Source organism: Macrotis lagotis, chromosome 1, assembly GCF_037893015.1.
Source record: "Macrotis lagotis isolate mMagLag1 chromosome 1, bilby.v1.9.chrom.fasta, whole genome shotgun sequence".
NCBI lineage: Eukaryota > Metazoa > Chordata > Mammalia > Peramelemorphia > Peramelidae > Macrotis > Macrotis lagotis.
The window spans coordinates 360,945,823-360,958,369 of NC_133658.1; the positions used below are offsets into that span (position 1 = coordinate 360,945,823).

General features: G+C 39.5%; 1 protein-coding gene across 6 annotated transcripts in view; it reads left to right on the forward strand.

Annotated features, from left to right (window-relative positions):
- Positions 1-12,547, forward strand: part of RASGEF1C (RasGEF domain family member 1C) — a 156,881-nt gene that overhangs the window by 115,927 nt on the left and 28,407 nt on the right. For 3 of the 6 annotated variants that reach the window (XM_074212219.1, XM_074212218.1, XM_074212220.1), the window contains 6 exons: positions 462-677; positions 4,912-4,986; positions 10,580-10,675; positions 11,100-11,202; positions 11,305-11,384; positions 11,522-11,617. In XM_074212219.1, the coding sequence (XP_074068320.1) occupies positions 462-677; positions 4,912-4,986; positions 10,580-10,675; positions 11,100-11,202; positions 11,305-11,384; positions 11,522-11,617 (666 nt within the window). The remainder of the gene's footprint in view (positions 1-461; positions 678-4,911; positions 4,987-10,579; positions 10,676-11,099; positions 11,203-11,304; positions 11,385-11,521; positions 11,618-12,547) is intronic. The other 3 variants (XM_074212221.1, XM_074212222.1, XM_074212223.1) reach the window with 3 other exon arrangements.

Below are 12,547 nucleotides of genomic sequence, written 5' to 3' on the forward strand. Positions count from 1 at the left end.
TCAAGAGATGTTTATTCAAGGATGCTCATAAGCTAGTTCTCTTTACCCATTTCCAAGAGATGTCTTTCTGTTTTCTCTATTAGTACAGTAAGTGGTATAGCTGAGTTTTGTACTCAAATCTTCGAACTCTTAAGTCTCATGTACTTTCTATAGTGTCATAGTTTTGCTGAAGATAGATTAAGAGCTAAGTTAGGAATGTTCTAGAGCTAGAAAATTGTCTCAGGTATCTGCTCATTCCTGAGATCCTTTCCAGATTTAAAATTCTGTTATCGTACGATTGCCAAAGTATGTCTCTTCACCTCTTGTTTTTCCCTTTCTCCTCTCTGCTCCTTCCTTTTCTTCCTTTCTTCTTTCTATTTATTCCCTTCCTTCTTCTCCCTTCCCTTTTTTCCTCCTTTCCCCCTTCCCCTTTCTTTTCTCCTTTCCCTCTCTCTTTTTCTCCTTCTCTTCTCTTCCTTCAGGCATATTGGAAAAGGATGAATCAGCTCCTACAGGCACTGAATCAGAAGCTTGCCACACTTAGCCATGGACAGGAAGGTCTAGTCAAAATCAGTGCCACTGTCTCAGACAAACTTGTTTCTTTTAAGACGAAGCCTCCCCCCTCAATTCAACGAGAGATTCTGAGTGTCTGCAGTGACCCTTACACTCTGGCCCAACAGCTGACCCATGTGGAACTGGTAAGTGGAATCCCTGTCCAGGGTTTTCTACAAGGTTTGCATCAAACCCCAGGGATTATTTTCTGTCTGGGTGGAAAGAGATCTGCCCTTCCTGTGATGTCATTATTCTTTTCAGTTTCTGAGGAATGATGGAGTCTAGGATGCATCTAGAAGGTCTGTTAATAGAGTATTAGACTTGGAGTGGGGGCAGCTAGGTGGCATAGTGGATAAAGCACCGGCCCTGGAGTCAGGAGTACCTGGGTTCAAATCCGGTCTCAGACACTTAATAATTACCTAGCTGTGTGGCCTTGGGCAAGCCACTTAACCCTGTTTGCCTTGCAAAAAAAAACCCCTAAAAAAAAAAGACTTGGAGTGAAGAAGACCTAAATTTAGATGACCATGGACAAGTCACTAAACCACTGTAAGCTTCAGCAACCTCATCTACAAAATCAGCATAATGATAGAATCTATCTCAGGGTTGTTGTGAGCATCAAATGAGACATCATATATAAAGCATTTGAAAATCTTGAAGCACTAGGTATTAAGGATTAATAATAAAAATAAATCTGAACCTATCATCAAGTAATTTCAGAGAGGTGGAAGAAATATAGATCCCACCTCATTTCTTCTTGTAGCAATTCTAAAAAGTTAGCCTTTGATTCATTTTGAACCAGAGTTACAAAAGGCTTATCAAAGAAGAAATCAGGTTTCTGGTTCCAGTTCTGCTATTTTTTAGATAGGTGAACTTGAATAAATCCATACCCTTTTCTAGGACTCAGTTTCCTTCTTCATAAAATGAGGGAGTTAGACTAGATGATGATAACTAGAATTTTTAGAACACATTAAGGTTATGGGCAGCTAGGTGGTGCAGTGGATAGAGCACCAGCTCTGGAGTCCTGAGGACCTGAGTTCAAATCCAGCCTCAGACACTTAACAATTACCTAGCTGTGTGACCTTCAGCAAGTCATTTAACGCCATTGCCCTGAAAAACTAAAAAAGAAGAAGAAAAGAAAGAAAACGTTAAGGTTTAAAAAGAGCAATATGTATGTTATCTTCTTTTCCACCCTAACCTTCTCTCAGTCTGAAGGAGGAGAATGGGATAAATAGCAGATTCTTGTCATCACTCAAGGCAGACTATTCATTTGAAGACCAACAGCAAGAATTCAACAGAATCAGTGTGACCAGCCTTTATTGTTCCTGTTAAGTCTTAAGTTTTAAATTCTTATGTTTCCTGAACCCCCTGATATTCCTGTAAATGCTTATTATGGGGGAGAAGAGAGTGTTTCCTGCTGAGGCCCTTTCCCTATCAACAGTCATCATTCCAGGGCTCAGCCTCTGTGGGGTTTGAAGCTCTATAAATATGTTCAACAAGTCAGACCAGAGGCTTCTGGAAGAACACAATTACACCAGCTGTGGTATTTCTCTTCCTAGGGACACCTGGAAACCTGAAAAAAAAAGCATAAAGCATGCTAGGAAAAACCCCTCAGTCACTCCATCCAGGATAAGATTTTTTTCTCTCTCCCCAAGATTAGGAGTCAAGATATATTAATAAGAGGGAGATTTGTTATATGTAAAGGAATTTAAACTTAGCAGCATGCTTTTGTGTCATTTGAACTTCAAAATAATCCCATGAGTTGGCTATTAAAGGGATTATTGTCCTCATTTTATAGATGAGGAAACTGAGGTTGGGGAGAAGAGGGGGGGGGTGTAATTTGCCAGTTACAGGGTTTAAATGCAGATTTTCCTAGCTCCAAATCTGACCTTCTGATCATTATTTCATGTGTCTGCCTAGTTGTCTGTGCAAAGGAGTTATTTCTTCTTTCTCTATCTCTCCCTCCCCCTCCCCCTTCTTCCCTCTCCTCTCCCTCCCTTCTCCCTCTCTTCCTCCCTACTCTTTCCCTCCCTCCTTTCCTTCTCTCTCTCTCTCTCTCTCTCTCTCTCTCTCTCTCTCTCTCCCCCTCCCTCCCTCCCCCTTTCCCTTTCCCTCTCTCCCTTCTTCTCCTCCTTTCTCTCTCTCCCTCCCACCCTTCTTTTCCTTCCCTTCTCTTTCTCTCCCTCCTTTCTCTTTCTTCCTCATTCCACTTTTTCTTCTTTCTCCCTCCCTCTTCTTTCTTGAATCTCAGCATCTATCTGTCTCTCTCACATGTACACTTATGTATGTGTGCACACCCTAACCTTCCAGTGATGAACCAGTGCAGTTTGGGAAAGAGAGCTTGTTAAATGCTGTTTATATTCAGAGCTGACTGGTTTGTTGACGTGTCCCTCCCAGAATGGAGCCTGGGGGGTGGGGAGTGGATTGTGTCACTGGTTCAGTTTCTCAAGTGTTTGGCTGGGACAAGACACTTGGTGATCATTTCCTTATTTGACAGCAGAGTGAGTCTCTTCATTACACTGACCAAATTAAAAACCAAATCTGCTCTAAATGATCTACAAGGCAAATTGAAGGTGTGTGTGTGATAAGGTGTATGTTTGCATAGGCAAGAAAGGGGCAAGTACTGAATAAGAATCTGATTTGGAGGCAGGAAGGCCTGGATTTGAATCTATCCTTCAATTCTTACTAGCTGGATGACCATTAGACAATCCCTTGACCTCACTCTGCTTTATTCAAAGGACTTCCAATACCTCCAGGAGCAAATACAAAATTCTTTATTTGGCATTCCAAGTCCTTCCTAACTTGACCCCCTCTTGCCTTTCCAGCCTTCTTTTATCTTGCTCTTTGATAAACACTCCTTGATCCAGTGACACTGGCCTCCTGGCTGTTCAGTCACTTGACTAAACAGTCTTCCTGGTTGTTCCTTATTATACCTAGAATGTCTTCCCACTTTCATTCTAACCTCCCTGGCTTCCTCTTAAATTCCAACTAGACTCCCACCTTCAGTCTACAAGAAGACTTCCCCAACCCCTCTTAATTCCAGTGCTTTTCCTATTTTAATTATTTCTTATTTACCATTATATGGCTTGTTTTGTATTATTTGTTTACAAGTATCTTCCCCATTAGATTTCAAGCTCCTTGAGGGCAGTGACTGTCTTTTGCCTCTATTTGTACCACCAGCACTTAGTACAGAGGTACTTAATAAATATTTCAGGGCAGTTTGAGGCCTGTATTGAATAGAGTGTCAGACCTGAAGTCAGGAAGATCTGAGTTCAAATTTGACCTCAGATACTTATTGACTGTGTGATCCTGAACAAATCACTTTACCCTGTTTGCCTCAGTTTCCAAACCTGTAAAATGAACTGAAGAAGGGAATGGCAACCACTTTAGTATCTATGCCAAGAAATCCTAAATGGGTTCACAGAGAGTCAGACAATAACAACAAATAAATGTTTATTGATTGAATTGAATGAACCTAAATTTCTTCATCTGTAAAATAAGGGTAATAAAACCTGTAGTTATCACAGAGGATACCTACCTCACAAGGTTATTAGGAGGTTCAAATGAGATAACATGTGTCATGGAGGTCGAATTGGTTCGATTGGGTCATCCCAAGGTTGTCTTTCTAGACTAGAGGTATGAAAAGTCAAATAGAAAAACTGCCACAAAGCTGTACATAAGGATCCCTGCTGATCACACACTGACTTAGTTTTCACATGTAATGTTACCTATGTGATATTATACTTCAAATGTATTTTGTAAGATATTAACCAGTTATATTTTTATCTAGTTCGGCTACACTCAGGAACCTTGCATCTGCATATTTAACATCGCTGCTCTAGGCCAACTCAGCCTCAACTCTGCTATTCCCCCAGTTCATCCAACTTCCACTACAATGTACAATACATATATATATGTATGTATATATATATATATATATATATATATATGGAAACATTATATAAATATCTGTGGTTACAGATAAAGATAAGGTTGAAGTAACAGGTTTGCTAAATTGGTTGTTGCCTTGGTTGACTCAGAAACCTGCCTGTGTCTGGGCAGAAGGGTGGTGCAAATGTGGCCAGGCAGCTGGTCAGGGAGCAGAGGCTGCTCCTTCCCATCCTATTCCCCCACCCCAACCTACCCCCCAGCATATGGTAAGTGAGACTCAAGCTAATCCGGGCAGATCATGAAGGTAAATGAGAGGCTTTCCCTTTTTCCTGTTTCCAGACTGATCAGTTTGGACACAGGAAATTGAGAGGTGGATGGTGGGGGCACATGGCCTCCACACAGGTCTCTGAGTCAGACAGTGGCATCAGCCTTGGTGCTCTTGGCTGTATTAGTTCTGAGTCTCGGGCTCCTCTTCTTCTCCCTCTTTTCCAGGAAAGGCTGAGTCACATTGGACCCGAAGAATTTGTCCAGGCTTTTGTGCATAAAGATTCTTTGGACAGCACAAAGGTAAAAAGGGCATTCATTTCTTACTGCTTCTCCTCCTCTGCCAAAAAAAAAAAATAAGGAGAAGAAGAAAGACAATAGTGTCTCTATTATGTATGAGGCACTGTCATAGGAACTATAGATTTCTCTAGGAAAGGATTTTTTAACTGGGTGTCTATGAACTTTCCAATTTAATATTTTGATGACTCTATGTGTGACTGAATGGTTAGATCTCTGGGACTATTGGAGTAAGGAAGATCTGAGTTCAAACCCAGCCTTAGACACTCAGTTGTGCCACTTAACATCTATTTGTCTCAGTTTTATCATCTTTAAAATGGAGATAAGAATAGTATCAGCTTCTCAGGGTTGTTGTAAAGAAAAATGAAATAATATTTATAAAATTCTTAGCATAGTGTCTGACCCATAAAGGAGCTATATAAATGCTAGCTATCATCATCATCATCATCATCAACAACATCAACATCATTATTTTAGGCTTCACTATAATTAATTTCTTTTTTAATCTCTTGAACTTTGTTTTATATTTTTAATAATATTATTTTTAAAAGGGGAATTATAAGTTTCTGTCAAAGGACTCCATGATATAGTAAAGGTTAAGAATGCTAATTCTAGGGAAAAGATCTTAGTACTAAAACTTCAATTTCTTCCATGAAAGCATGGCATCCTAGGAGCATATTGACCTCCATGTCTATGTATCACAAAGCTGTGTATCCCAGGCATGTTGCTTTGAAGAGCCTCAGACTGACTAGGTTTCAAGACACCTAGGTTTTAGTCTGCACATCATTTATTGTTTGCCCTTTGTCAAGTAACTCTTTCAGTCTTAATTTTCACAACTATAAAATAAAAGAGTTTTATTAGATGATTTATGAAGACCTTTCCACTTTGGATAGTCTAGTCAGTAATAAGGTGGCACAGTGGAGAGAGTGTTGGATTTAAGAGTCAGATGACCTGAGTTTGAATCCCATGTTAGACATGGACTAGCTATGGAGCCCTGGACAAATCACTTACCTTCTCTTAGTCTTATTTTCTTCATCTGTGAAAAGGGGATTATAAAAACCCTTTCCTTATAGGGTTGTTGTGAGGATCAAATGGGATAAGTCCTTTGCTAACCTCAAAGCACAATATAATTGCTATTCTGGTTCAAAGTCCAGATAGATTTCTGACCCAGAGAAAAGCTGGCTGTTTGGGGTAGGACTAGGAAGTGGAGATATTCTAGGATAAAAGTAGCCTCATCTAAGTGTCTAAAGACCTGCAGACAAAATCATACTCAACCCTGACTATCCTCTTCAATTCCTTATATACAGGACATACCACAGAAATAAACTCTGGTGAAAAGAGGTAGCATGGTGTAACTGTATCTTAACCTCAATCCTATTCCTAGCTCTATCACAAGGGAAAGGGAAGAGAAGGGAAGAGGCATTTATTAGTCACCTACTATCTGCCAGTCACTGATCTTATGTGATCCTTATAACAACCTTGTGATGAAGGGCTATTGAGAGATGACTCTTATCTAGGGCCACAGAATTAGTACGTGTCTGAGGTAGAATTCAAACTCATTTCTTCCTGACTCCAGGTCCAGTTCTCCATTCATGACACCTGGCTGTAGGACCTTCATCCAATCCTCTCCTTCACTTTTGGTCTCAGTTTCCCACCTGAGAGTGTTGGACTAGATCCTTTCAGGCTGATGTTCTGTGATTCTCTGGTAGAACAGAAAGACTGTTGACTATAGGCCTCAGTTTCCTCATTTATAAAATATTGGGATTGAACTTGATGACTTTTAATACCTCTTAGACCTCTATGTCATTAACCTAACACTTGCTCTTAGAAAAGAAAATCAATTTCATTTTAACCGGACTAGTTAGTGTACACGATTGCCCTCTAGTGGCTACTTTGAAATACATACTAATACGAAAAACAATAAGGATCTAGACTTCAAAATTGATACTATTCATTTGTTCCTTCATTCAAAAAATGTTTCTTGAATCCCTATTACATCCAGGACCCTATGTTGGTCACTAGAGGTGATACAAAAATGAATAAAGCATGGTGTCTGTGACCTTGTGATCTCTCTTAATGATATGGTTTTTGCACTTTTAGAACTCACCCCCTAGGGAAAATTTGGACTAACAATAACAATAGCACTAATAGTAATAGCTAGTATCTATGTAGTGCTTTAAAGTGTGAAGAGTACTTCATAAATAATATCTCATTTTATCCTCACACCAATCCTGGAGAGAGATTGTGCTCACTTTATTCTCATTTTATAGCTGAAGAAACTGAGGCAGAAGAGATTAAGTAGCATGCCCACTGCTATTAAGTATCTAAGATCAGATCTATATCCAAGTCTTCACCTCAAGGGTAGGGGGGAAAATATGAATACAAATCAGATAGATTTGCCATATAGCCGAGTATCATAGCTTTCAATGACTCATTATTGTATATCCTAGAAAGTCCCAAACTCCTTGGGGCTCTTCGGCAGTCTGGCCTTAACCTAACCTTCAAGTCCTATTTCTTCTCACTATTTTCCTTCATTCACTGAACTGAATGATTTGACAATCCTGAATGTGTCAGCTGCATTCTATTCCCTCTTAGAATTCTCCTTCTTATCACTTTTCTATTCTCCTATCCCCAGTCTTCATTTGCTGAAATCTTACTCATTCTTCAAGAACTAACCCAAATGTCTACTTCTTCACAACACTTTCACTGGTCTCCTTAGTCAAAAAGTTGTCTTCATTTTCATCTATCTTCTTATAGAGCAGTAGCTATCCAACAGAGGTCCATGGACTCCTGGAGGTTCCTGAGACCCTTTCAGAATCCTCAAGGTCAAAATATCTACTGAATAATAATAAGGTGTTATTTGCTAATTAAAATACTCCTCTCCTTTTCACCTGGCCATTCACCCTTGAGAATGGATTTTTCATCATGCACTTTGACAAATAATTTATTGCAACAGATTGAATGCAGAAGGTGGTCAGAGAAACTAGTCATCTTCTGGTATCAAAGCATTGACTTTATGTTCATTCCTATTAAGCCTATGTCAATATAAAGAGATTTTCAAAAACAAATAAAAATGCTAATTATTTCATTATTTTTGTTTTGGGAAATCTATTTTTATAAAAATTTATAAATTTTATAAAAATTTATTTTTATAAAAATGTTATTTATGCAATACAATGGGTTCATTGCAGTGTTAGTGAGCAGTTTTAAATTTCCAATGTGACAAATATCACTAATTGTTAACTGAATAAACAAAAATTTTGAGGTCCTCAATAATTTTCAAGAGTTTAAAGGAATCCTGAGTTTGAAAACTTTCAGAACCCCTGACCAGCATAGAGGTATACAAGATGTAATTGCCACTTTATCTATTTATGTTCTTTTCTTATCTCCCCTCTATGATTGTAAATTATTTAAGGATAAATGCTCTATCTTTATCATCACTATATTCTTCTTATCCAGTAGCACAAAAACTTGCACAAAGCTAGGCACTCAATAAATGTTCAGTGAATCAATCATCAATAAGGCAGAGACTTGAAAAAGTGGCATTTTAGACAAAAAGGTCACCTGACAGGATCATGCTGAAATTACTGAAAGAGGAAAGACTGGACACAGGGAAAGCAGTTACTCTCAGTTAGTGTAGAAAAGACTAGCAGGACAGTAGAAATTGCCAAGAAATGGTCAGTTCTTTAGATGAAGTAAAGGAAAAAAGCAATTGCATTTGGTTGAGTGAGATACAGGTGAGAAGAGACTGCAGTCAGTGAATGATCAGAGTCAAAACCAAAGTCCTCAGAGGTTTTGGCAGGATGAGGGAGGATGAAGTCTCATGTATGGACAACCAATCAAACAACAAGAATTATTAAGTTTCTGCCTGAATGATGGAGATATAAATACTAAGAATGAAAGAAAGAAACAAGGAAACTTTTAAGGAGCTTTCATTCAAATGGGGAGACAATAGGTACATGTAAATATATATCATATAAATATATTCATATATAAAAATATATAACAAACAAATGTAAAATGAACAAATACAAAATGATTAAATATAATTGGGGGACATGAGCATTTGAGAGGAATCAGAAAAAGTTTCATGTAAAAGATGATGCTTCAACTGTATCTTAAAACAAGGCAGAGGTAAGGAAGAAGTAAATTATGGACAAGTGGGATGTCTACTGATAAGGCATAGAAATTGAAAATGGATTACTTTATGTGAGGAACAGAGAAAAAAATTCATTTATATGGATTCCAGAGTCTGGAAAGATAATTTGGAGCTAAATTGTATAGAGCTTTAAAAGTTAAACAAAGATGTTTATATTTTTCCCTAGAGTCACTAGGAAGCTGCCTGAGAGGAGCCACATGGTCAAATTTGTGCTTGTGAAAAATTAAATTTGGCAGAAGTGTGTATGGGAGATTGTAATGCTGAGAGACCTGAGAGAAGGAAGCCAATTAGAAGGGGGGTTTTGATAATCTAGGGGAAAGGGACTGAACCAGGTGGTAGTTATGTGGTAAAGAGAAAGGATTAGATGTAAAGATAAAACTGAGTCAGTGCAATGGAGAGAAGAGGCCTCCATTGGGGCAAGGATTTATCAGTTTCAAAGGGAAGCCAAGATTCTGCTGAGTCAAAGTCATGGAAGAATAACACAAAATGGGGCAGCTAGGTGGCACAGTGGATAGAGCACCGGCCCTGGAGTCAGGAGTACCTGAGTTCAAATCCAGCCTCAGATACTTAATAATTACCTAGCTGTGTGGCCTTGGGCAAGCCACTTAACCCCATTGCCTTGCAAAATCTAAAAAAAAAATAATAAAATCAGAGATAGAAGGCATCTTAGTAGCAATTGAATTCAACCCATTCCTGAACAAGCATTCCAACAAAGTAGTCATCCAGATTATGACTGAAGACCATCTCCTCTACCGAGGTAGCTCATTTTACTTTTTGGGTAGTTTGTGGTTGGAAAGGTGTGGTGTTGTTTTGTTTCATTTCAGACTAATTTGCCCCTCTGCATCTTCCATCCCTTGTTTCTTATTTGACCCTCTAGGGTTAAGTAGAGAAATTCTAATTTAAAAACCCAAATAGGTTTAGGGTAAAGGCCAAAATCCCAGTGAAGAAATGCAGTCCCATACTTACACTGAAAGGAAGGAACTGGAGAGGAATTGTGAAAATGGAATTGAAGTGGGAGGAAGATAAAGGGAGGGTAATGGTTAAGATTGAGCTGAGATTCTTGCAATCAAGCCTTCATTGTTGATTTAGGAATAAGCATAAAGTCAGAGATACTTCTGTTCTGCAGTAATTAAACATAAATTTCCTCAGGTTAAGGGCTATTTCAGTTTTTTGTCTTCTGCATCTCCAATGCCTTAGCACAGTGGAAAACAGATGCTTAATAAATGCTCATTCAATGAATGAATGCATGTTGTAGGTCAACCAGTTTCTTTTCTAATCCTGCATCATCCCCCCACTTATGACTACTTCATTGACTCTACATTCTTCCTTGAAGAGGTCCCCCTGATCATACCCTTAATGTGTAGCCATCATCATTACTCCGCCTATCTGTGATTTAAGCTTTCATAGCATCTCAAAATAATATGTACATCTATTTTCTAGTCTTGTTTCAGTGAACAAAATAAAACAAATAACCTCGAAGCCTATGTGAAATGGTTCAACCGACTGTGTTACCTTGTGGCAACTGAAATCTGCATGGTGAGCAAAATACCCCCCCACACTGGAGAAAAGCCATCCCATCCCCAAACCTATCCTGCTCAGCACCTCAGGGTCCAGGAATAAGCAAACTCAGGAATGAGTCTTTGCATCACTGAGTATAGAACCCCCAGAAGCCTAATCTGACCACAGCAGAAGGGGTCCAGATTCTGCCAACCCAGCCAGAGAGTGTTTAATGAACCATTACCTCTGTTAAGATCCATTGTGGTCCCAAATTCATTGAAAAGACTTTAAAGCTCCATCTCCTTATTGAACAAAAAAAAATATACTGGACCCAGAGAGGTGGAATAACTTGCCCAAGGTCACACAGGCACTAAGCAGAAGATGCCACTTTCTAGTTGTCTTTAGGGAGCTGGTCTTGCATCCCTAACAGCAGGTGCTCCTTCCTGTTTTTACTTCTCCTTAGCCAGCCAAAAAAAAGCAGAGAGCACAGGTGATTGAGTTCTTCATCGATGTGGCTCGAGAGTGCTTCAACATTGGGAATTTCAATTCATTGATGGCAATCATCTGTGAGTAGCTACCTCTAAAAGTGACCTTTACCTTGGGGATGAGGAAGAGGGGGCAGGCAACTGAGCCACCCCCTTTCCCTCTCCCTCATGTCTCTCTTCCAGCGGGCATGAATATGAGCCCTGTCTCCAGGCTAAAGAAGACGTGGTCCAAAGTGAAAACAGCCAAATTTTTCATTCTTGAGGTAAAGAGAAAGGAGGCCCTGCTTCCCGACTATTGTCTCTGCGAGTGCTTTACCCAATGCCTTTTCACACTGTAAGCAAATCCAGTCACCAGTCATGCTGCTGGAGTAAATAGGATGTTTTCTGGTTTCATTTCCAGCACCAGATGGACCCTACAGGAAATTTCTATAACTACCGGACAGCACTGAGAGGGGCAGCCCATCGATCTCTCACTGCCCACAGTAACAGAGAGAAGGTAGGTGTGAGGGAGGACTGCTCCAAGCCATCCTATCTATGAGTCCTGAAATAAAGATCCATGAAAAATGCTGGGAAATTGTATTTCCATGGAGTAGTCAAGAGTCATGGCTCTAAGTTTGGAATCACACCAGCATTTGAATCTTAGCTCTGACACTTACTAGTTAGGTAACTGGGGAAATCCCTACAATCATAGAACTTACATTTGAAGGGAACCTTAGAGACCATCTCATCCAATCTCTTCACCTAATTGGTGAGGAAATTGAGGCACAGAGAAGAGAAAGTGACTTGTCTACACTCAGTAGTACATGACAAATCCCTGTGTCAAACCTAAATCTCCCAGTGTTAAAACCAGCACTCTTCACAACAGCTTCCTCTCTGTTTTTCTTAGCTTCTATTTCCCAAACTGAAAAAGCAGGAAATTCAAACCTGCAGGACCTACTTCAGAAGATTGTTCTGGAAAAATTACTTTGGATACCTTAACAGCAGCATGGTCCAGTGGATAGAATCCTGGACTTGGGTTAGGAAGACATAGGTTTGAATCTTGCCTCAGACATTTTTTAGCACTGTGATTCTGAGAAAATCACTTTACCTCTGAGCCTCACTTTCCTCAAATGTAAAATGAGGGGGGCAATGTAGGACTCTGACTCTAAGGTCCAGCTTAATATCTATGATCCTGTCAGCTTTGGTAATTCTAGCTTAGCCCCATCCAGAGGAACTGTGAATCTGAAACCAAAGCTAACCTCTTGACTGACATTTGCCTGAAGGTAATTTATTCAGTTTGTCCTCTCAACTTCCCCCAGTGGAATCACTGAAGTAAGAAGGAATGGAGAGGAACTGGAACTTAATGTGATTCCCCACCCCCATTTTTAACTGGTCCCACTGATCTGTATGTAGCAAAGCCCTCCCCTTTGAGTAAAACCATGCTTCT